Genomic DNA, 26084 nt, shown 5'->3' on the forward strand with positions numbered 1-26084 from the left:
TTTCAACAAGTTCCTGCAATATTCGGGTGTTCGGTCGATACTAAAATTGTACTCGATAGAATATGACAGAGAATAAGGACAGTCTTGGATAATCCGGTCCATTGGTGCACTTATCGATACCTCATTGTGAAATCTTGCCTTGACTTATTCCAAGAGTGTTATGATAGTTGCAATCTTTGATAATACACGTGAACAAGATTTATAGTTTCAGCTACGTTTCCAGCAGTTTTATGTTGATTTTTTCCGCGCAATTGTAAATTACCTACTTTGACACAATGCGTGCGTTGGCGTTGTATGTGTTAACGTTTCAAACGAATCGCTTCCACGTTTAGAGCTGATGACAATTATTGTTAACTGGTTGTTGTGCCATTATGTTTCGTTTGAACACCATTGACTTCTCCATTCAAAAGGTTATTCATTTCATTGTTAACGCCGTGGCTAACGCCGAGCCTGGCACGAAACTGGTTGGCTGATCGCACCTAGTCAGAGTCAAGGGTGAAGAGCTTCTTTACGAAATATTTTCCCATTGTTGAACTATGAGTCCACAGACAAACTACCTTCCCGGAATGAAAATTAGACCAAAAAGAACAATATCTATCGAGGATTCGAGTACTTGATACTTTTCATTAGTTTTTCAAATACTTGATTTAGTTAAACAGTTTTTCTTTAAAGGAGGCACCGCACCGAGTTTAGCGTAGATTCAGACGAGCTTTATGACATGAATTGTTCTAGAGTAGAAAAACCGAAATTTAGAAGAAATTTTTAAAATGGTTAAAATGAAATGGTTAAAAAATGGCTGCCCGACTACACGCATAGCACAGTACGACTCTAGAAGGTTGCGTTACTTGCACAACATTACATAAATGTTTGATACCGATTTACGTCTTATATACGTATACATACGTGTACCATAATACATGACTTTGACTCCGGCGGTGCGCGTGAGACATGAAAACACTACATTTCATGAGATCAAGCTGGCAAAACTCATTCAGTTTTTACCACATATTTTATTAACTCGCTTTCTTGTCTGTCTGTTTGCTTACTTGTCTGTTCGGCAAAAATTTTGCAACCGGTTTTTCTACTCTGTTACAACGAGGTCAAAGCTCATTCAAATTCACGCAGCATTCAATGAGCTAGTGAAACTGAGAAATCGATAGACGGATAAACGAATGGATGGACTGAGATAAGTTTTCTGATCCACTGACTAACAGCGGGCATGTTATAATATAGAGGGAAACGGGGCCTTTGAGGAAGCGGTATTACTAACCTAGTGACTGAGCGTCTCGGGCTCTGTCGTGAAGCGTATCTGGCGTTCTTTGAGCTATTAATACTCTCCACCCTTGTGGAGAAGCGAAACAGGGGCCGAAAAGCAGTTCTCGTATCCAACCGGCGTACTACTATTTCGCCCCAATTGAAAAGTGTGTTCTGTCCTGTGTATTGATACACTATCGTCCTCATCCCTCTGATCCTCTTTTTTTTTCTTCTCCCCCCAACGGCGTTTCCCGGCTTCGCTCTGATGGCTGGCTACTCCGTATTGGAGTCACGTGATCGGCCGTGTCTTGTTATCGCGGAGAGCCACCCCTGTGACTCTCCCGGTTCGCCAATAACCCACACGCCTCTGCCTTTGGTCCTATCTCGCCCGTGTCGCCTGTGCGTGTGCGTGTGTGGAGGAGACGGCGACGAGGACGAACATGTGGATGAGGATGAGAATGAGGATGAGAAATTGGAGGAAGAGACAACAAACGGCCCAGGCAGCTCCGAGGGGCTTTATTCTCAAAGCCGTGCGTTTGTCCTCTAGTAACTGGACCATGCCAGTCGTGCCCCGATTCGGTACAAGGCTTTGATGCCTTGGAAGACCAAGGCTGCCAAAATTAGGTGGAAGTAAATTACTTATCGTTCACTCGAGTGTGAGTCTGAAATCAACATTCACTCATCATTTCTTTACAAATACAATGAAATCTGTGGAAGCGGACCTGAAAATAAACAGAAATGAGAGAATAACGAGAAACTCGGTAGGTATTTGAACAGTGCAATGTTTACTTTTACTCCAAACTTGATGAGGGTTGTCCAGTTCTCCGTTTGTTCCGAAAAATCTTTCACTCCAGACCGTAGCCATAATAATTCCAAAACCGAACCAAAATATGACTGTTTAACTTTATAGACTTATAATGTTTTTTTTTTTTCTTCTTTTGCGTCCATAGTATCAAAATTTGTATGTCCGTTAAAGAAAATTATCTAGGAAGGCGCCAAGTTCAAAACACCATGATTTTATTCCCGGAAGATATTAAATCAGCGGCTCGGTCCATTACTTATAATCCAGTTTTTTCGAGTCTGAAGTGGAATCAGTAGTGAACAAAAACGATCACATGATGTCATCGGTACCGATTGGTGCTTCAAAGGCCGACGTAGCTCTGCTTTGATCTCTTTACAAGGTTCTCGGGAAAAGACAAAAATTAAGTGGCAAAAAGAGTATAAGCTCACTTCTGTTATTGACGGGGTGAATTTCCACTGAATCCCCTTCGATCTTCAACTCGCAGAGAATTGTGAGCAGAATTTCAACCGTCCTCGGGATTCGATTGATTCGTTGAATTTAAAAATTCGAATTAGATTAACAGCTGATTGGAGGGACTGGACGGATGGTGTCCGTTATCAATTGTCGAAATGTAAGATTCATTATATTCACAGTATTGCAGTGATATAATTAAGGATCGGCTGTTGCCGTTGATGCTCTTAATTATGAGATTTGTGTCGACCCGATGACACGCTCCCAAAAAAAGTAGCCAAGAATTACTTGCAAAATATTGTGGAAGCGAGGTAAAACCTAAGTCTCATTTCTGGGTCAGATTTCGGAAAAAGCTCATCCCCAGTGACCCGACGATCGACGAATCGTAATCACCGCCAATCATACCGATTATCCGTATTTGAGCTGATCGTCATATAGAAATAGTGGTTATTGTACTAACGGAGACATAGATAATGGAATCGAGCTTCCGTCTAGACCCTCGAAAGATCATCTAATACCGGGACATTGTCATACTTGTCTAATGAGTACGAGAGATTAAGATGTTAGCGGAAAGCGGGGCTGGGAATTGGGAATCGAGACAGACCGCGGTAAGTAATTCCTGGGTTGGGACGGGGGTCAGAAATTCAGGGCTCGACGATTATGACAGGAGAGACGTTTCATTTACTTCGAGGAGGAAGGAAAGAGAAGCGAATTAACGAGGTTAGCAAGTTGGGGCGAAGAGGGGGATGGCGGGGAGAAGTGCGAGGGAAGAATATGGAAAATCGAAGAGTTGCTCGCTGTATCGCCTCCTGCCTTTGACTGATCAGGGGGATTGGTAGAATGAGAGTAAGGAGCGCGGTAGATAGAGAGGAACGCAGAGGAGACAGGAGGAAGGGGGCTAACGACCGCTAAACATATTTATGGTTGGGGTAGGTTCCGCGCGTTTTTCTGCTGACGAGGGTGAGGCCTCCCCGCGGAGGGTGGCGACGTCAACGGGGCGTCGTTCGCGAGGGTTCTCACTGCCGACGCTTACTTGGTTGTCGGTGAGGACGGGTGGCCTAATTTGTCATAACGTTTTTGTTTCCCGTCAATGGGCCGCTAATTCTGAAAATCCCCACGGGCGACGGTGCCGTCGGATAAACTTTATTGCGTGTTAAATTGGAAAGCCGTTAGACTGGCGGTGGCGGAAAAGGAAGAGGAGGAGGTCGGTGAGGATCAGCATGAGAAGGCCGTATCGGGGGAGGCCAGAGCCCACTGTTCTTCGTCACGTTCGTGACAACCAGTCACGATCTCTCCCCGATTATACATGTTGCCGCTAATTACTTTTTTATAGTCCTCCCACTTTGCCAAGCTGATTCCGCTTGTTTGAAATTTTTAATCCTCTTCCGTACACAACGATGACGCTTTATCGTCGCGCCCATCACGTCCCGTGCTCATCGCCGACGGAATACGTCAACGTCAACAGGCGTGATATAATATTACACACCAGTTTAATAAAGTTGTCACAGTTTGTTCAAAAAGTTACGCTTTCTCTTATGATTTTCGGTTGAGGCTCTGCTCAAACACCTACAGCACCGCACTCCAAAAGGTATGATTTCGAATAGCGAAAGTATTTGAGAAAAGAACCTATTATGTAGGTACAATAAGCAAGTCGTACAAGTTCTCTTTAACTGCACTCTTTATTCTTACATCGTTGAATGTCACAATTACAATCTATTGTCGAGCTGGTGAGAGATATCGGCAGCTAATAATGATCATTCACGCTTTCCTCTTCATTAGTCTTCTATCTCGATCCGGTGGTGCGGAGCCGAGGCGAGCAGACCTTCCCATGGTCGCGTTTTTGCGGGCAGAAACGAGAAAGAGGATCAGCGTTCGCTTTGAAATTGTGTTACCCGTACCAATCTACGGAGATATAATACGTGTAACATATGCATAAAAATAAAGGTAGATGCATACTCATTACCACGCGGTGATGTTCGGTCAGGTCGTCGCTGGGTGGCGCACTCTAACGGTCGGTTCACCAATCGATACGATGTGTGAGAGTAGACGTATTCGGAGATGAGGATTAGGGTGCGGCGATGAAGGGTGTTGTAGGCAAGGGAGGCGAAGACGTCGGGGAAAGGACAGGTCGATGCAGCAGCGCTGGACCCAAGGTCCACTCTCACTTGGTATACGTGCGTGGGTGGAAAGCCGGGAGGCTGGCGAGCAACGGAAGAGAGCGTCGAGGGCGGAGGGGGGATGCTGAGAGCGAAAGCAGCGGAGGGTGAGGGACGCTCGGAGAGCTAAGGTGGCGCGCAGGGCGAGAGGAAGGAGCGGAGGGAAGGCCTGCGTGGACCATCGTGGCCTTAGGGGTGGACGGGGCCAGGGGGGTGCCCGGGGGTAACTGCGCGAGGAGGGGGTGAGACGCCAAAAGGGTTCTCCTCCGCGTCGAAAGAGAAAGTGGACAGTGGTAGCCAACCCTGGGCACCTCTTTACACCTTATATGCTTCGATATTGTCCTGTTTGTGCACAGATCCTCCAATACACAACTTGCATACCTTCTGCTTCTTCATCTTCTTCTTCGTCTTATTATGATTTCTCTTCTTCTTATATTGTTCTATTTGAGTACAGATCCGCTAATCCAAAATTTACATACACTCTTCTTCTTTTTTTTTCTTCTTCTTCTACTTCGTCTTCTCCTTCTTAACATTTCGTTATTGCCACATCACTATCAGTTACTATAATACACGCAGTCACTGATCTACATCTGAAGACTACCCAATATCGCGATCACAAATAATAGTGTATATGTATATACATACAAGTTTGAAAATAAGTTGAAAGTGGAATTTATCAGGAGCATCCACATTTGGGTACATATACTTTTCTACGAATCCTCAATCATTGCCAAACGCGAAAGTTCCGGGAAAGAGTTGGAAAAGGCGAATCGATTGCCAACCAATGTGTATAATTATTGTTTCGCAGATATTACAGAGTTCAAGTTCCTTTATTCATTAACAGGTTCCATGTTTGTCAAGGTCGAAGATAAAACTATATACGTAGCCTCGACTTTACTTTCAATAGAAATACACTCGGGAGTAAGATATACTAATCCTCCCTGCACGGCCCTTGACGGTGGTGGAGGGAGCCCAGTCCAGCCCGCGAGAATAAACCGGTGGATTAAAGTTTTGGATTTCCTTTGGCAAACATGTTTGTCAAAGAATCAAGTGCAGAGAGCTGGGGCTACACATCCTGTGAGCGAGGGTTTCCCCTTGGCGCCCTTCGACACCCTCCTCTGACGCTATCTGAACGACGACAACGAAGACAATGACGACGGTACCGGTCCTCCTGGAGACACGTGGTGGAAAGTACATACATGCACGCGTGTACTGCGTCAGTACTACGCGAACGACGGTCGGCTGCTTACAGACCGCGAGGGGGTTGACCAGTGAAAGGGATGCGAGAGAGCGCGAGAAAGCGATGCCGGGAGAACGAAAGTGAGAGTGTATGCTGAGCGAGTCAAGGTATGGGTGAGCGGGGGAAAGAGAGAGAGAGAGCGAGAGAGAGCGAGAGAGAAAGAGAGAGAAGGAAGAGACGCGAGAGCCAACCTTGCATGCTTGGATATTGATTAGTAATATCGCGACCATGCGATGCCATGCCTCCCCCCCCCCCCCCCCCCCTCGTCACTCGCTCTCTCTCTTTCTCTCTCTCTCTCTTTTACCTACGCATCCACCAACCCTCTTTCCTATTTTCTCTCTTTATTCCTGCTTCCCTCTATCTTATTCTGCTTTTCTTTTTTTCAAACCTAGCAACCGCACGCATTTCCACGTACCCACGCCAACAACCTCGCATATTTACCTAGAAAGAGAAGAAGGAAAGGAAATGTCGGGTGTCGCTTCTCCTATATCTTCTATCCATTTCTTTCAGGCACGATTGCAATCATTCTGATGCAAAGATCGATGGATACTCGTATGTAAAAACCGTGCTGTAATCGTTATGCTTTGTCTATGAAAGGTGGGATGAGAAGGACGGTAGAGAGATTCGGCTAGGTTATGAAGACACACGAAAGAACTAAAAATTAAAGTATCGCACAGTTTCTGTGGCCAAGTACGAAAATAAGATTCATTATGGTGGAAAAACTGATAAGTTTTACTGCAATGTACAAGTCTTCCACGTCTCGGTTTGTGTGAAAAGGTGCGCAAAGACTATTATTACAGTGGGTAGAGTTGATTAATGCACCAGATACACGCTGGTGGCAGGAATGAAGGGAGCACTCCGATGCGGGCCATGACAGCCAGCGGTTTCGACAACCGTACGCCACGTATCGAATCGAAAGAAAACGCGAGAGGCAGAGAGTAGAGAGGAAGAAAATAGAAAAACGAGAAACAGGAAAAAAACTGATAAAGAGAAATGCCCCTCGATAAATCCTTTCGAGTCAACCCCACGGCATACCGCGCGGCAACGGCAAAATTCTAGAATCAGGCCGGCGACGTCAGAAAACAAGAAAGGGAGAAGACAATAAGACGACCCTATTAGAGCTCAAAGAAAAATGACGGAGAAACTTCGGGGTGTGGAAGGAGGAGATCTCCTTTAAGGAACTCGCCAGGAAGTGTGCGCGTGGACTGACTGTCTTTGACCTCGTGTTTGACCCCCGTATCGCGATATTAAGGCCGTCTCATCACCGGGTCACAAATACATGTGTATATGTGGGTACAATAGATACACGTATATGCTCTGACTTTTGACACCGCTCTTCGAACAATGATTAACCATACCTGGAGGCATAGTTTCAAGTTCCTGAAAGGTCGCGTTCTACATTGGTATGATAGATGAAGACACTAAAAAAATACCATACCGGACAGGAACGAATGAAAATCGCTTTCGATTTTTCAATACATGTTGTAGAATAAGCTACATGAGAGGGAGCCTTACTGCGGGCGAGAAAAAGAAATTGGGACACCGGCCAGAACGGAAGTACAGATACACACACATGCAACGTCTAACCAAAGTGACTGAGAAAACAGAAACTGGTCCTCGTTAGTGATGTAGATCGGTTACGTCGCGGCATCTCCAACCGTTCCATGGCGATGGAATATGACCTTCAGGAAAATTGTAGTCCCGGCTGCGGATGTAGTCTATCGTTGATCGAAGAGCGGCGCCAAGGGCCTCAGGATGCCGGATAGCGGGAAGAAAGAGAAAGTGTACGGGAGAGAGTGAGAAGTCGGGAGACAGAAAGAGAGAGAAAAAGAATCGGTATACGAGCCAAGGGAGATAGGGTGAGAGAGTGAAAAAGGGAAAGGTGTGCAAATGGGGGCGTTCAGTTCGAGTCGAGTCGAGTCCAGTTTTCCCAACGGTGCGCATGTGTGGCGGTGCTACACCTTATGCGAGCACCGAGGCGTTCCTGTATTTTCGATAACGCGTTATCGTATATAGAAGCTGCGTATTCGCGGAGGCGCCCGTCGTCGTGGACCCTCGCAGAGTCTAAGGGGAAATTGACCAGTACCCCGGTGGCCACAGGTCAGTGGTGCTCATCGCTTATCAAAGAACAAAGCTCTTTCGAAATCCGGCTTCTCCATTGACGAGTCTTGCGAGAAGCCACCGGGAAAGAACTTTGTGCTCCTCCTGAAACCGTTGCTAGTCAGATAAGTAGGTATTATACATATATATATGTATAGTTCAGCCCGGTCCCAGTAAGTGACGAATAGAGTCACACAGACGAGAAAGGTTTTCTGCTTGGTTGAACAGGCTATCCGAGAACCTCCAGCGATCTCAGAACAAGAGACCATTAGCTTTGTCCTCACAAGTTAAGATTTGGTAGCCTCTGATTTTCGTGAAATTAATCACGGTGAAACAAGATACACCCGCAAGCAAATAGAGCCATGGTCATCGTCGAGGTGAAACGTCAAGTAAGGTAGAGCTTAACGCGTAGTGTTATATCTCACAACATGTTGTCTGCATTCAATTCGTGAACGAAATATCGAACTCCATTAACGTTCATTAAAGGCAGCCCGGGAGGAACCGTGATGAATCTCTTGCATTCCTGAATGTTCATTCCATCAAACTTAGAAGGAAAGATGAATCACTGGTTCCTTCGTTTCTAACCAGTGCATAGTTCACGTTCGTGCACGGCATGACTGCAAGCCTAGCTGTTTCATTCGAGCAGCCACCAAACAAGCCAAGTTAAACTTCAAGATTTAAATTGAGAAATCTGGTCTAATAAGAATAATTCCGTCGATATGATTGCGGGACAAACATTGAACTTGAAAAGCGAAACACTTGCTCGTTTCCTCATCACGAAAGACAATTAAAATAACAACTCCCTGAAGCCGAGGGACCCGCGAAATTGCAGAAAAATGTTTCAAATTCGTCGCTTGCATTCGGATAGGACGTGTTTCCGGTTTTGGACAATAGCTCCATTCCGATTCTAGTCTGCAACCTATTACCGTTCAAGTCATCTCCGGGGGCGGATCTCTCTGAGAACTTTTCTTCGCAGGTGGGCAGAAGCATAGATAGACGCGCGAAACAATATGATTAAAACGTCTTTGCGGGGTTCGCGACAGCGCGCGCGCATGTAAATTTCGTAGAGATTGCCTCGCCACACCTCGGCTTCAGGCACGCCGCGAATGTCCAGCCTGGTCCAGCTAGCGGAGATGCCAGTATTGATCTAGCCTTCCTCCGGCCGACTTCCTCCCCCGTCTCTGCCCATTCCTCCTTTCCTTTCCCCTTGGCCTCCGCCAGCTTCTCCCCTGAGCTCCACCTTCGCCTCCACCTTTTGCGAACAACCCCTACGTGTTACCGGGGGCCAAGAGGGCGCTCCGTATACATATATACCTGTATACATATACATACATGTATGTATATACGTGCGTTGCGGGGCGAGAGAGGCACGAGGTCCGGTCGGCAAAGCTACCCCAAGCTTGCAAACTCGCAAGCAGGCAAGGAAGTATACGTATAGGCACCGACGCGCTGTTCCGTTCACTCTTGCAGCGCGCGCCACCCGCGCCCCAAACCACCTCGTAGGAAACGTAGAGAGCCAGGGGCTGTCAACCCCGTGGTGAAAATCGCCCGGCGAGTTTCGGGGTCAACCTTCGTTCGGCGGATTCTCTCCTTCTTTTCCGTTGAGGAATTTCCCGCTCGCGCGACAAGCGCGGGGATTGATTCTGCCCTGAGAATGAGCTGGATTTCTCGGGTAACGGTTCAACGCAGAAATATGTTTCTACGTCCTCGCTGCAGAGGTCAGGTCACACTGGGTACTTGATTTATTCCAACCTGTATGTCGCGGCGTTGGAATCGAATTCATTTTGGTCAAGTTCTTATCAATTCGCTTACACAGTCATGTGAAAGAAGCAGCTTCCTCTCAATTCTGTACAACCGGACGAAGGTTTTAGGAGACTGTAAAGCGCATACTTACAATTCTCAACCGTTGGCTGAAAGTGTCCGCGAAGAACGCGACTTTCATCAATTATCCAAGATCGGGGAGGTGCGACTCGTTGAGGTTTAAGCCGGATCGAGAGATAGGTACACCTTGGACTAATCATTACACTGCACCGAGGGGAATTCGGGTCAGTTACGTCAAAGAAAATCTTGGACCCGCGCACCAGAGGCAGAGCGTCGCATCGTCGGAACATTTTCCATTTCCACTGGCGTAATTAGATCTACATCCCAATTTTCCGGGCCAGCGTCCACGGACCACGAAAGCGAAGGAGAGGAGCAGCGAGAGGGAGAAAGAGAGGAACGGAAAGGGAAGCGCGAGAGGGGGAGGAAAGGGAAAGGAAGAGAGAACGCCGCGGTCTAGTCCTCGGCGTCGGCGGTACGCGAGATTAAGATCCGTAGCGATAAGGCGGCCGCTCTCGTCCTTATCGTTATCTTATTAGGGTAGTCGGGGTCCCCGAAAGCCGAGGGGTGGCTGTCCGATGGGCCGAGGAGCCGGAGTGCCGGGACTGAGAAGGCGAAGGGTAGCATGGAAGAAAAATGAAAGAAAGCCAAGAACCTACCCCACGGCCCATCAGTCATCATATAAAGCGATCTTTCGCCCGGCTCTTCTTCTTCCACCTTGCTCTTCGTTTAACTCCTCGACTCTCAAGCTTCGAACTCAGCTGGCCCCCTTTCTCGGTTAAAACGGCCGAACGTTGCGCGTCTGGAGATAAGGAATCAAGTTTTCAATCTGGAAATTGTCGCTTCGATTGCTGCCAGGGCTCGCGCATTTATTGTCAACGTCAAACGGCAGCCAGATTCCGCTCTCGGTTAACCTCTAGCTTTGTACACAATTGTTTCGCATCCTCGCATCGTTCAATTTCACCGTCTCTTACGTATTCGACCGGATCAGCTTTGGCACGCCTACTTTTCCGTCTCAAAATTGTGCCATTTTTTCATCCCATTTCTCCCCGATGTCTCAGCTGGTATGCGAATGAAACGCCTCGACATTTTGTCCGTAGTTAAACTTTCACACGAATCGTCATTGAATTAAAAATTTTAATCCGACACGTCTGCGGTGAATGAAGACTTTGACGCGCGTTATTATTAGTATAACCCGAATCGAAAAACGAATCTTCCATCCCCCAACGGGTTCTCGACTCTCTCGCACCATCCAGCCGTCTTCGTCCGAGGAAACCGCTCGTCGAACTCGACCGACTTGGTGCCCTAGTCTTCAAGACTTTGACCCACATCATATCAGTCGTTTTTGCTACCCTATACGTAGGTATAGGCGCGCGATCTGTTCGCCTCTTTATACCGGGACGCGTGTGTGTGTCTGTACCTATTTCGCAGACTAGAGCAATTTATAGCAGAACAGCTACCGTACACCAAGGCTATTATCTTAATCCCATACATCTGCTTTAAGACTCTCTTAACCGCGTCTCTTGCCCGTCCTCTCGCCACGAGTCCCAACACGTTACGAATTACGTCTTTCGCATTTTCCTCATCCCTTTTCGACTCGCGTGCCGGGGACGAGTCAAATATTTGCCAACGCAAAAGAGGAACAGTCATCGTTCCTCAATAATAAATCGCCCGTCGCCCCTCCGCTCGGTCTTACACGGGTGGTCTCGCCGCCGCGGCCGGTGTGTAAAACAATCGTAAAATCAAATCTCAACCTGGTGGTCAATTAATTTTACATTTTGTTGAGAAAAAGTAGGTAGACGGTAATTCCGGGAATACAAGCGGTCCCGGCTTGCCGTGTGCAGAAGTTTCAACGACGAGTTGCGCAAGCGAAATGAATTCGCCTCCGTCTTCCGAAAGAATCTTATTCGGAATATATTAAATAAATTATGCAAATCGAATTAGCATTTCGTTTCTTGACAACAAAGTCGCCGACTACTCGTGAGAACTTCGGCCCTGCCGCGGAATTTCGTCGACGGTTATTATAAGTCACTGTAATCGGGACCTTTCTATATTAGAATACGCAACACCGGGTAGCATGACACTGGGTATAGAAACCGCCAAAACAGTGTCGAATTTTTTGCCGAAAATATCAGTTTCGTCCGACATTTTACTGTAATGATGTGACATGCAGTCCCTGGATGAAAATTTTCGTGATAAGTAGTCGAATTTGCGGCGGCCGAACGAGTTCAACCGATATGTGTGCAATTGGTACCAGACCAAAGTTATGAAAAGCTGTAACGGCTTAACGTACGATAATTTTTTTAACTGATATCGGAAGAAAACATAGTTGTAGTTGCATATCTAGCCGTAATATCCCGAGCATAATTTCCACCCATTGATCGAAAGCTACCGCTATAGAGTTAGTCACTATTCAGCCAATTAAACGTGTTTCTGCAGCTATGAATTATTTTTTGTTCTATATTCATGGAACTTTGTTGCTCTGCGGCGAAGCATTTAACGGAATGCGTATTGTGTTTCCGAAGCAAACTTTCCCTGCGTCATAATAAAGCGTATTATACTGTCCGCCTATCCAGCTTTAATTTTTTTTGTCCAATTCCAATGGCAGGTGTGAAAGAAACTGTGAGTAATCGGTTTTCGAACGAGCATAATACATTCCGATACGCGGCGGCTGTATCAAGCCACTGAAGAATTATTTGAAGTCATGAGTGGAAACGGAAATGACGAAGATATTGTCTCGAGAGCGATTGTTCCGATGAACCGGTGTCAATGTTCTCGAAACTAAACGGAACAGCCTTGACCCTGGAGCGTGGGTACAGAGACGAGGGAATTGAGAGCGAAAGGAGATTGATAATTATCCAGGGAAGCCGGCTTGGCGCGCAATGCGGACCACCGTGCCGAGGATCCCGGAGAGGGAAGACTGGGATAGAGAATCTCGCACACTGACCGACATTTTTGTGGTGTCGAGGAATGCCCGTCTGCTCACCGCCGCCGCCCTTCTGACGTGAGATTAAAAATCACCGAGGTGGACCTCGCAGCGAGGAAGAAGGTGAGAATGGCAGGGCTGAGAGATGAGCGAGGGAGAAGGAGACAGGGGCGCCTAGCAGAGAAAGTGTTTGTTTTACGCCGCTCCTCCTCCTCCCTGCGCTGCGGACATCTTTACAGTCACGGTGTCTCCCGCTGTGTGAAATAATCTTTATATTCTAGTCGCGGCAACAAAGCGGCGGCGGGAGCTCGGAACTTCGCGGAAATTACTGCGTGGCATGGGTGTGTGTCCGCGTGTGGGTGTGCACCTAATTCCGAAGGGAAGAGTTTACCCGCACCTATATCTCGACGCGTTCCTGCGCCTCGGGATATACGTATAGGGCTTACCGCGGCGAGGAGAAAACTGGACCGGGCGTAATTAATAGTCGCTGTCGGGCCACGTCAGATCCTTTTTCTAACAGCTTCTTCCTCCGAAAACCGCAGACGATGCGGTCGCCTCTGCCGACGACGACCGCTCGATTGTTATTATCTCACATTTGCGGTCGGTCTTGTTAAATCGAATCCTATTTTACCACTATCATCGCTATCGTTCGGGAGTAACGAACTCCGATCCTGCACCTCGCAGGAAGGACTCGCGCTAATTGTAATCGGGAATTACTTTCTTTTCAGAATATTTCTTACAGTTGTGCAACAACCACGGAATTTAAAGCTAGATCAGTTTTTTTCTTCAAGTCATCGGTAGCCCGTGAGAAAAATAATTCTAATGCGAAAAGGAGGTACATAGGAACGATAAGCTTGCAGGCTGTAAATTCTTTTCGACGTTTTAAGGTCGGCCTACTAATAATAAGCGATTTCACCATGTCCGAAACAACTTTCAATTTCCGTTCTCTCTTGTTTAAAATTTTGTATCAAGCAATTCAGCAATGTGAAAAAAAAATCGAAAAAAAAAAAGAATCCAACTCGCGTAAGCAGACTCGAATGGAAAAATAATGATTAGTTTTGAGTACCTTTAATCTCATTGATCAAGAATGTTAATATACGAAGAAGGAGAGTAAGAAAAAATTAGCGGCAATCCTGCAGACTTTGACCTCTGGTTTTGTCGTATGCTACATTTCTTACTGCAGAGTAAATCGACGGTACAGCGATTTTACGTGTAAAGAGGTTTGGGATGAAACTGATTCGATGCAATGCATCGCGTGTATTTGGGTAAATTCCGAGCGTCGAGACCGAGTCAGTTGCTAAGTTGCTAACGAGCGATCAAGGATGATGGAAGCCCGTAAATTCGCGAGACGGCCTTCGATTGCAAGCTTGACTCTCGACATGGTTTAGTTCGTGTATTCCAAGATGGTTTAAAGGTGGTTTAGCTTGGTTTAAGATGGTTTAACTCGGTTTAAGGTAGCCGCCATCAGACGCACCGGCCGCGGCGTTCACCTCGTAAAATTATCCGTAATAAAATTGTGATTTACGCACGTGTTCCTGGAAAGCAGACCAACTCGACGGTAAACAGTATATAGACCAGGGAACTCGCGCGACGCCGCGGAGCTCGCGGTTGGTCGTCGACTGACCTTTAGGTAATTATTATTTTCGCGAAACTTGTCGAACGCGAGATTCTGAGATCATCGCGATAATTCTTTGTTTGAACGCGAAAAGATTCCCACAGCGCACGCACATGATGAGGGGGGGGAGAGTGAGGTACGTCGTTCGTACCCTGATGAAATGATACATTCCTCGAGCGTTCTTTATTAGCTGACGAGTTCCCAAGAATTCATACATTCACATCCATAAGTAGGATATGTCTGTACCAATTATAATACAACCATCGATCCACACCCCAAATTATCAGGCTTCACTTCTTTATACATAATCAGTTGAACATGGGCTTCATTAACAGTTTTTAAATTCAGCTCAATATTCTTCGCTACACGTTACGTAAAAAATGGTTCGGGCCGGCTGGTGGAAATTTCAAAAATTAATGGTCATATATAATTACAGTAACACACATCACTATTTTGTATTCAGGAAGAATAAATTGTGACTTTTTTCAGCGGTATACGAAAATACAAAATTTGTTATTGAAGTGTAGAAAATATTACAATTTTCAATACATTAGCACACAAGCTGTAAGAAAGGAAATGATTATACTAATTTCGGATCGAGATCCGCGGAGTAAAATATTGAATTCCAGTTCGCGGAGATCAATGGCAGAGGTCCAATTCTTCGCTGCAAAACTGGCACCTCTGCACTGTCAAATATTTGATACCCCTGTACCTCGGAAAATTTTTTGTGGTCAATTTACACATTCAACGTAGTCACCAAATTATCGTCCGTATAGCAGTCCGCACCGAATTTTTCTTACGGTGTATTAACACAGCACGGATTAAACGACACTTATACCCACGAAATGAAAATCGGAACGAGCAACAACATTTTTCGAATTCACCGCTGGCAAGTTTATATCCCCATGGGATATTATACTTGCAGAATCGACCACTCGATAAAAAAAGTTACCAAACTTTCGGGATAATCGGATCGAATCTGATGAAAATTATATGCAGTGGATAAACGATCGAATGACCTCGCGGCTTACGTCACGGACGTCGACTCCATCCCGAAGCATGACAGGGACCCTGATCATTCCTTGGAGACCCATTATTACCGCTGTAGCAACACGACCCAGATCTCCGCGACGCTGATTCGATTGTTTCCTTTTCCCTTCCCGAATCTCGCACGTTTTCGCCCAATCTGTATACATGTAAGCGATTCGTTGAAATAAAATTTGAAAAAAGTAAAACAAAAATAACGCTCGGTTATGGCCCAGCCGTATCCTGCGGGCGCTTAACACGCTTTGAGTTACAAGTCGGCGTATGCCCAATCAATGCTTAATCCAACGCTAAGCTAGCAGGGAGAGCCGGCATTCGATTTATGTAGAGCCCCGACGTTTCCTGGCGCCTTTGCAGTTTGAGGAAAAAGCGAGAGCCAACGAACCTCGCGAGCCGTAAGAAACGACAGAGAGGCCCGGCTGTAGGCACAGGCGCTGATGTATAGAGCCGGTGATACAGAGTATCTAGTGTGGGTGCAGGAGGCCGGGGGGGTGGTGGCAGGCTGACGTAGAGGCACCCAGACATCCACGAGAAGAGAGTAAACCCTATGGCGAGCACACGACACCCGCGAGTCATAAAACGAAACTGTAAAACTAGGGGCCCGTCCTCCCTCTCCCCCCGTTCGTTCGTCTCGCGGCCCACCATTGCCGCCCTGCGTACCAATTTCGCCCGGCATCGGCCTCGCTCTCCTCTCATCTCCACTCCTGTCGGTTGCCTCTCCTCCGCCAGGGCCACGCTAACCAGTTCGTCCTAAGACTCCGCATCTACGCAGGAGAGACGGAAGAGCCAGGGATGAAGGAGGGCGCAGGCGGGACGAGGGGTTCGGAGCAGTTTCGATTCCCTTGGAACCCGAGTCCCCATTGGTCCAACGACGCTAAACTCGACGCAATCGACCGAGCCTCGGTGGTCGACGTCCAAATTCCAAATTACCCTCTTTACTCTCTGCAGGGCTCCGGCTCTGCCTCTGGCTTTGCCTCTGGCTCTGCCTTTGGCTCTGCCTCTGTGCTCTCTCACACCCCCCAGCCTCCCCCCCCGCGGTGTTGATCGCTCTCTTTCTCTAGCTTTCCATTCTTTGTAGGCAGGTTATACCCCACTACTTGGACGTGCAAGTCTTTCGCCTTTTGTCTTTGCGGCGGGCAGCACACACAAGGTTTTTCTCGAGGGAGTCTGAATACCAGGTTCCGGTTCTGCTATGCTGCATTAAAATCTACCTTCCGAAGAGGGTTTTAATTTGTCCTTTGAAAAGTTACACTTGTAGACGTTGGCAAATGTCATTCCGCGCATATCTACCTGTGTGTGTAAGGGATTTAGAATTTACCCTAACCAAAGTGTGACACATGAAATATTTTAAGCTTATAGTGATCGAATATCAGCACAGCCAATCATTGAATAACTGTAGATTATTTTGATTTGAGTAATATTGCAATTGCCTCGTTTTGCTTTTGAACAAATTTTTTTTAATACTTTATAATATTTTACATTTTGCAGATTGCCGATTCATTACGTTTATCAGCCTAGGACGCCTTGCCAACGGTTGTTTTCACCTACGAATTGAAGCTATAATATTAATTCGGAGGGATAAAAAACAAACTATAAACTTATGTCGAGGATATGCGAAACGTGCACGTTATGGATGATTTGATGAGGCTCGTCGAAGACTTGGAAGCATTTTATTGCCATATTACTGTAAATTTCTTGTCACGTGACAAGCCACGTCGTAACGCGGGTTTCATGGTCACGTCGGATATACATGCGTACGCATGTAACGTTCGCGAAAGCCGTTAAAGGGTTTTTAAATTACCGTTTTCTTTATTCCCAATCAACTTCGCCGATGCGGCAGGTAAAAATTCTGTATCCGAAGTACGTTGCAGTAACAGCGAACGAAACACGACGCTATCGGTGAGAGTTTGCAATCTAGCCGCAAAAATTTGCGGTTCTGCGACGTAAGCCTGCAGACGGAGGGGACCACCCTTGCCTTTTTTTACACGGTCCGGGGTACACAAGCAGCTATGTGAAAAACGGCGGTGTATTGTATCTCGCCTCGTGCAGATATATAGGTATACAGGCATGTTATATCCGCGTAGCGCTTTTGGCTGCTGCTAGAAAATTCAATCTAGTAAAACTTTATGTGCGGCAGCTAGCTCCCATATGAGACGTATGGGGGATGAACGGGCCTCGAAGAAGGGTGTCGAAAGAGGGTGCGGAGGACTGGTTGGGGGTGGTATTAGAAACCAAGGCATTTTATTAAGGCGGTTTATGACCAAGGGCATACCCGTTCACGTCTTATGCGTACCCATATACGGGCCAACCTACGTAGACTTGCTTGGTACATATATACGTCACATGCACATATATATGGTGGATATTGTACCTATACCCATGCGAGTACACGTGCGATGGGAAAAAAGCGTCTTCCGTTCAGAGGTAATATGTAAAAGGTGAAATGCGATGAGGTAATAAATGAAAGTAATCTCGTGCTGATTCGTAATACGGCTTTGCATAATTACGGACATTTTTTCCACCCCCTTATTCATTTTTCCTCCTTCGATCTTCTTCTTCAATCGACTATATGTATATGCTGCAAGGATGGTGAAAGCAGGCTTCGCCGTGAATCGAGAGAAGTAAATGGTGCATGAGGTAAATGCTTTCACTTTTAAGAGTTTTCCAAGTTTCAGAAGGCAACGCCAATCCTTCTTACAAGGCGGAAACTTTATTATTCCGGACGGTCGATTGGGAAATGATAGTCATATACTGTTCCGCGTAATCACAGAACCCATCCGACGACAGATCGTTATTGATTCCGCTAATTCTTGCTTCTCCTGATCATATCGCGCATAACTGCAAACTTTTAGATGCGATTCGATTACACAAATGCTTTCAACATCTTGAACACGAGTTAAAGCTCAACAGTACATCATTATTCGAAAATTGATGAGTTATGAGAATGTGGACTGATTTATTGATCGATTGTCATTCGTAGTTGTAATTTTTGTCTAATAAAATTGATTGAAACTGCAAGATCCCGCGATGCGTGGTGTTGCATCGAGCATCTATGATCCGGAGCAGTGACTGCGAAGCGTATCCCTGAACGAATGATAACGTCTAACTTATCAGCTGTCAGAAGATGATTGCTCCAATAGCATACGAAGATGCTGTTATCCTCTGCAAGACGGTTAGTGGTAATTATTTTTGTCGACTGCTGGTAAGATGGCGAAACGTTTTACAAAATGATATCGACGGATGCTGATTGTCTTGTGAGGCTGGATTTTCACAGACGTCAAATCGAAGCGACGTAAAATTGTCACGGCAGCTCCACGCTGTCGGCGGAACTATCGTAAGTCGCTCACAAAAATGGATAGGTACCGACAGTACCGACGCAACGGAAAAATGTCGCGAGTCTGAACCACACGGTTGAGTTGGTGGTTCACGGTTGCGGTTTTACTCTAAGAATTGAAAAATCTGTGAATGGCGAGTGTGGAGAAACGGAGAAATGAAGAAACGAGAAAGAAATCGAACATAGCGGTAGTAGTTTTTCGAGGTACAAAATGAATCTAATTCATTCTAATTGTACCAGAATCGTGCATCATTAAGACGCCTTTTCATACGTTTATTACCACATAGTCCATACCAAGAATATTTCAGTAACGTGAGACCTACAAAACGATTCTGAGACGAAAAGTTTCTCAGCTCTAAAAATCACAAAACAGCTAGGCTAACCCCTTTGGATTTTTCCAGAGAAAATTTTGCTGATTTTGAAAAATGGTCGAATTAATTCTTTGATGCATTATATCGACGTGCTTTTGCGAGAGGAATCAATTACGCGCAACCCGAATACGCCATCAGCTTTTTCATTATCTTCATTTCTTTTACACTTCCAACTAACAATCCTAGATCTTCAAATTCTTCGAATCAGAATATAATTGAGATCTATTGTCCTAACACGTGGGTTCCAACGGACGGCATTTTTCCGTTGCGTCTGTACCCATTTTCATGAGCGACTACCACCACCAACGGCGTGCCGCCGCTTCTATTCAACGCCCGTGAAATTTCAGCCTGACAGAGATTTCGAATCTGTGATGCTTTCGCCGATCTCGGACTATGTCTCTCACCCTGTGAATTATGGGTAAATTTTTACTACTTCTCGATTCTTTGAATGACCAATAATTATCCTGGGCTTTAAATAGTGAGAAGAGAAAACATAAAATTGACTGGATAGCAAAAATTCCATGTGATCGATTGAGAAATACCACGGGATAGAGAGCGATGACATGTTAACTTGAAAAATATGTTGGTAATACGTTATGAGGATGCTGTAGTGAAGTATTACCGACCGAGTACAACATCACTCAATGCCGTTGACTACCAAACAAAAATATCCTAACGCATTTTCGTTTCATACGAAAATAACGCCGGAAACTGCAGTTCTGCAACTATGAGACACAATATTGTTTTTCGCAATATCCTTGTTTGGCATCGCATGCAGAATTGCGTCAGCTGCGACGTTTTTTTATCAACGATACGAGTTCTGATATTATTAGCCGAAACAAGAGACCATAAAATTTAAGTTGGTCGGTAGAGACTGACCACAGCATCCTCAAAGGCCTCCAAGTTACAGGTTAAATAAGATCTGGCCATAAGCTTGTGCTTAGGATAAATAATGAAATCATTTCTTCTTTATACGCATTTATTGAAAATATAGGCCACGTATAAGACTCGCACGAATTAACAATTTGCCCAATTATAAGAGAACTACAAACTAAATACTACCAATCAATTTTGAGGTTCAAAAATAAAAAACAGTTAATTTGTTAGGATTATTTCAGCGGATTTTAAAGAACGCTGAAATCAAATTATGCTAATCCTATATCGATGCAATTGAGCGCGAAAAAACTCTTGTGTATAGTCTGAAGTTGTTGCGACATGCAGTTCAAAAGCAACAGCCAAAAAACGACAACTTTATCCAAATTTTTGAGCTATATCCTCAACTGTTGCTCCAACGATGTTCTTTTCGTGTTCGTGAGTTTCAATAACCGCCGGATATGGTAAAAACGACCGTTCCATAAATCGTACAAATACACGAAAGATTTATTTATATAAAATATCAATGTAACACTGATGATATTGAAACTGTTGTGCATTTCATTTTTGTTCATTTTACCTACATACATAAGTGACATTGAATCTCGAGAAATAAACCATTAGTCGAAATTCCTCAAACATCTCACTTTTGAAACTCTAATAACTTACTCAGCACAGGATTCAGTAGGTACTCTTCTTAATAGGAACTGAAGAGTCTAAAGGTTGTTAGGATTGGAAGTAAAGGCGCATTCCGTTGTTCATTCATTTTAATAAGGTATAAAATCAATTCACATAATATAGTCATCGAATGATAAGAGATCACAAAACATATTTAAATTGTGACAAACGGTATTTTTGAAAATATACCCACGTTTCCCATTCATAAATAGCATACGTTTATATTAATTAATCGTAATATCTTCAATTATAACTTTTTTCATAGTACCATTCGTTACAATATTTACAAAAACCATACGTACAACTTAAAAATTAATGGTTGAAATATACGTGACACATTAAAATATTTCACTATAACTATACCATAATTCAAAATTGAATATAATTTTGCCAATTGCACTATATATATATGCTCGTCGAAGAACAATTGATTTAAATTCTTAATTCACTATTCATTTTCAATATTTCAATAATTTATCTAAACGTTAGGAAACATTTTTTCTAGGCGGTATGAAAACGATTTTATTCCTTAAACACGCATTACGGTAATTGCGAGTTCCACCCTACAAAGCCGATCACCTGAACGTGTCAAAAAAATTACATATAAAAAAATACTCCATATCCGAAGTAAATCTTAAGACAGCTGCTGACAATCACTCAAGTAAATTCAATCAAAGAAAAACGGGATTAAAATTGGCTTAAAGTTCTGCCTAGAGGAAACTTTTCACCAATTTATTCCAAGATAACTCAGAGTATAATTCAATCCGTGGCTCATTACGATATTCGCTAATTACAAGTTAGGAAATTGCAATATGCACAAGTGATCTTCATAGAAAATTGTATTATCAAAGTACCGGGAGTTCAGTGAATTAATGAAAAGATATCCGCAGGGATATAATAATATGACATTACAGCGTAGTCATTAGTAAATAAAGTTAATTTTTACTTTTTCACTATTTATAATATTATTATCATTTTTATGATTTTAGGTGCTCTCGTTTTTTGCATATTCCTAATTATTTTGTAGTCTTCGTGTTACTTGATGGTTGAAGTAATTATTTCTATACGCCATGCCAAAGGCATGCGTCTTCTTGTGCGGCTGCGCAGAGTAACGATTATCAAACCTTTATTGTTACATTACTATGGAGATTATTCCGAAAATTGAGAAATAATAAATTCGTATGATTGCCACCATCCTCGCCACACTCTAAGCAATCTAATACGCAATCGTATTCAATCTCAATTGGATCAAGGCGCGAAAAGTACTTTAGCCGTAAAGTAGGTATTTATTTAGGCTTTTGCAAGCCGTCTCAGTAGTTTTAATAAGAAAACGCGAGAATTAAAAATAACAAGAGTAAATTAAATTTCGTCAACCTTGGAAGAATTTATCTTGCTATACATCATTTCGATACACTCTGAATAACGATCAATATCGTTGTTTACAATTATGTATTCATCCAGAGAAATATTCCAACGATTTTAGTTCATTCCTTTTTTATCGCAATATAGATGCAATAGCTCGGTACGAGATCGCTGAAACTTTATAGTCAGATATTATGATTATTGCCCAACAAAATTCGGGACACATTTAACAGAACATACGTACTTACAATGTTAGAATTACAAATGTATAAACTAATCATAAAAAATCTTCAATGTCAATAAAACACGCATGTATAAATTCATATTCATAGGATGCGCGTATTACACAATATGCATATGAAATATGTGTATAATATAAAGTTAAGGGAGAACGGAGGCATAATCGCTGTGCAGGGCAGGGTTAGTTTTTGGCATTTATTTTAATTGTCCAGTGTTCGGATGCAAAGAATCAGCAAAATTATTAATTCGAAACTGAATAACGGAATCGAATGAAACATTGGTATAAATTATTCCCTTCCTTTGCGATACTGGAAAATTCTATTCAAATGAATAACATCGTCTGCATGGTAATTTTCATTATCCCCCTCTCCCTTACGATACATTACATTGAATAAAAAACATCGGTCTTTCCCTTATCCGCTTTTAACCACGCGAATCTATTAGGAGAAAGTATAATTTTTCATCTCATTCCATATTTGGTTCGGCGTGAACAGATAAAGAAAAGCCACCTGGTTTATCCATCATGGGTACCCTAAAAAGTCTGCAATGTATGGACAGGTAGGTATTTACGGTGGGACTTATATCATATTTGTTTATCAGCATTACAGCAGCTTACGTATGAACAAGTAAGTGACTCATTTCAGTTTTGATGCACGAGTATGCGTACGTATATGTATAAATGTATATTGTGCGTGCGTGTGTAGATACTTATCAAAAAATGGCATAAGCGAGATCTCTGTGGTTATAAGAAAAGGTTCCGTGACCAAATGCTGCACTTATTCCGGTATGTTGTCACGTTTTTAAACATCGAATGCAACAGCAAATCTGCATGATGTTACATACAGTGTGTATACCTGTAGAAACTTAGATCACACGTCACGAATAATCACCTAATTTTATACAATCTTATGTTCACGTTGTGTGTTAATTGTAGACTATGGGCTATAAGATAGTGGATTGTAAAAGATATTGTACATACTCGCATGTATGTGCTTGCATGTGTAGCGTGTTCATTCCTCTATGAAATAACATATATCCTACTCCATAATAAGCTCACCAGCATAATTTCACTCTTAAACTCGTGACAATGTTAAAACCATAATTTTTCTCCTTTACCCTGGATCTCAGAAGAAGACTACGGCTCAGCAAACCTGTAATACGAAGATTATATTTTCAGTAGATAGATTCATTTTTTTTTGTCACAACTACGTGAGATTTAACTACATATTAATGAGTAATAATGAAAAGTTTAAAATAGTGAGGCAATAATAAACTGTTTTGGCACCTGCAAAAGATTGGAAAACTTACAGTTTTCATATTTTCAACACGTTTATAAACGGGCAATAGTCTACAGGATACCAGATAATTGAGAAAAATTTTTCTTCCCTGTCTAGAATGTACCCATAATGAACTGTCAGCGACATTATCACGTTGCCTTTCCGTGGAACGCTCAAGAGTCAATCCAAGAACACTTTATTACTGTTTAGACGCTTGCGCAGTATCAATTAACATATTGTTATTATTAACATTACGAATATTATTACATTAACTCACCGTGTGTTACATGTGATATAATATATTATATATATTACACACACACGTACGCGCGCGCACACACACACACACACACACATATATATATAAAGCACCTTGATTAAAAAAATCTGTGGTCTATGTCCTATTTCATTCTATTCGCACCTCCTTCTTTTCCTTCTTCGACGTGTTAGAAAGTGTAATAAAAAAAAGTATCTGACGCCGTGTCTGTCTCACCGTTATCTTTCCATCGATCTATCGTCTCGCTTCTTGAAAACAACATTGCCGGAAATTCATTTTACGGAGGGAATTTCGTAGATCGAACACGAAACCATCACAAAATAGTTCATGGTTTCAATAATAAATTCTAGCCAACACCTTCAGAGGACACGTAATCACATCCCGAGGTGTAGTCACATATAAAAGATGATATCTACCCACTACCTCAATAACCAGGGCACCTAACATTTCAACGAACTATATCAGCACGTGCTTGAGGTTCATCCCTATTGTTACCCTTCCCCTACCGCGGCATTCCCACTTGGGGTTACCTATTCAATGCTTCCACCAGGTGCAGAGGCAGCAGGTCCACCCGCATCGGCGTCTCTCCGGTGAGACGTTTTCCTCGAAGCGAGATTTGATCGTAGGCTATTGTCAGTGCATGGCTCTCGTAGTGAGGTGAGTTGTGTCGGCCCTCTTCGGGGGTGGGGGTGGTGGCCTTCGTTTCCCAGCAATGGCGTTGGCGATGTTGTTCGTGCGGTTCTCGTCCGCAAACCTGACGCTCGCTGTAGTTTTCGTCGGACTGCTCGCGTATTCTACGGGGGCGTTGGGGTCCGTAGCATAAACGTTTTCGTAAAGATTGTAAGCACCGTAGTGCTCCTGAACCCAGTTAGAGACGTTGGTTTCCCTGTAGTCGGCGATGGCTGGCGGAGGATCCCGGAAGCCAAGTACCTCGTGAGGAGTCGTCGTCGTGTCGAGTTTGCACTTTTGGGCAACCTGCCACTTCTTACGCATCACCCTCTGCAAATCCTTCAAGAAATCTCTGGGCGGCGCCTGGTCGGAGGCAGCTAACTTTTTCGGTGACGTGAGCTTCGTGCTGTTCGACCTCCTGGGAGGCATGGGTTTCCTCTGCGGCAACGCCGGACTTCCTTGATCCTGTTGCGGTGGTAAATTGAACGTGATCTTTTTCCCGGTACCGGTCTTAGCCTTTGGCGATGTTGGGGGCTCCTGTATGGTTACCCTCCTCTGTGGTTGGGGGCTAGCAGCTGCCTTGAGCTCGGCGAGGTACGGAGGCGCTGCGTAGTGGCTGCTGCCCTGCTTCAACGCGCTACGCCGCACCGTGTCCATGTTAGGGTTGGGCCTTATGGGCTGGCTGCCGTGCTGAAGAGATCCGCCGTATATCGACTCCGTTTTAGAGTTTTGTCTACCCGGCAGAGAGTTGTGCTGAGTGCCATATGCCGGGGGTGGAACAAAGGGTGGTGGGACCGCCGCGAAGCATGGGCTACCGGACATCCCCGAGGAGGCAGGCGACATGGGAGTAATGCTCGACGGGTAGGAGTTGGTGGGCGTTGAGCAGTTGGAACCGTTCGAACTACTCGTCCCATTGCCACCATGGGATGTCAGGCTCTCGGAGTAAATCTGCCCATTATTGTTCGCCGTCGCGTAAATCTGGTTTACCACTTCGAGCGAGCGTGTCGGTGTTCCATCCGGTGATAGTGAGTTCGTAGGCGTTGACTGCTTCGGCCTTGCCCGTCTTATGGTCCCAGTTTCACCGACCAGGGGGCTCGGTGGTGGCGGAAGAGACGCGAGACTCAAGGAAGAGCCGGTCAGGTCCGGGCTATGGCAAGTTGGAAGTTCTCCAGGGGCGGGAGGTGGCGGGAGACTATCCAGAGAGAGGTTTGACCGGAACATCTCCGGGGGTGGAGGAGGCAGGGGTTCACCGTCAGATTCCGCCTCGTCAGTTCCTCTGGACGGTGAGGGTGGCGGTGGCAGAGACGTTATCGAATCCATCTAAAAAAAAAGGGAGCGAAAAAATGAGTGTTCAATAAGTCTGTCGCAACCAGTGGGATTCTAAAAATTTCGTCAGGGGGGTGAAGGGAGCTCAATTCTACAAAGAAATTTCGAATAATGTTTTTCCTGAGCAAAAATTTCAATCCGATTGGGATCAGGGCTTCATGAGGTTTTTATCTGAATCAGTCAAGGAACTGCCTGATCAGACTTTGGAAAATGATTTATTGGACATATCAGTTTCTGAAATTCTATAAAATATGATTTTTATTGCATAGATG

The 26084-nt window shown here is 44.5% G+C and overlaps 1 protein-coding gene across 8 annotated transcripts in view; it reads right to left on the reverse strand.

The window, feature by feature from the left end:
- Nucleotides 1-20732: 20732 nt before the first annotated feature.
- Nucleotides 20733-26084, reverse strand: part of LOC124216142 (amyloid beta A4 precursor protein-binding family B member 1-interacting protein) — a 79073-nt gene continuing 73721 nt past the window's right edge. For 7 of the 8 annotated variants that reach the window (XM_046620313.2, XM_046620311.2, XM_046620312.2 and 4 more), the window contains one exon: nt 20733-25806. In XM_046620313.2, coding sequence (XP_046476269.1) covers nt 24451-25806 — 1356 coding nt within the window. In that variant the 3' untranslated portion in view covers nt 20733-24450. The remainder of the gene's footprint in view (nt 25807-26084) is intronic. The other variant, XR_006882538.2, reaches the window with a different exon arrangement.

Source organism: Neodiprion pinetum, chromosome 4 (assembly GCF_021155775.2).
Source record: "Neodiprion pinetum isolate iyNeoPine1 chromosome 4, iyNeoPine1.2, whole genome shotgun sequence".
NCBI lineage: Eukaryota > Metazoa > Arthropoda > Insecta > Hymenoptera > Diprionidae > Neodiprion > Neodiprion pinetum.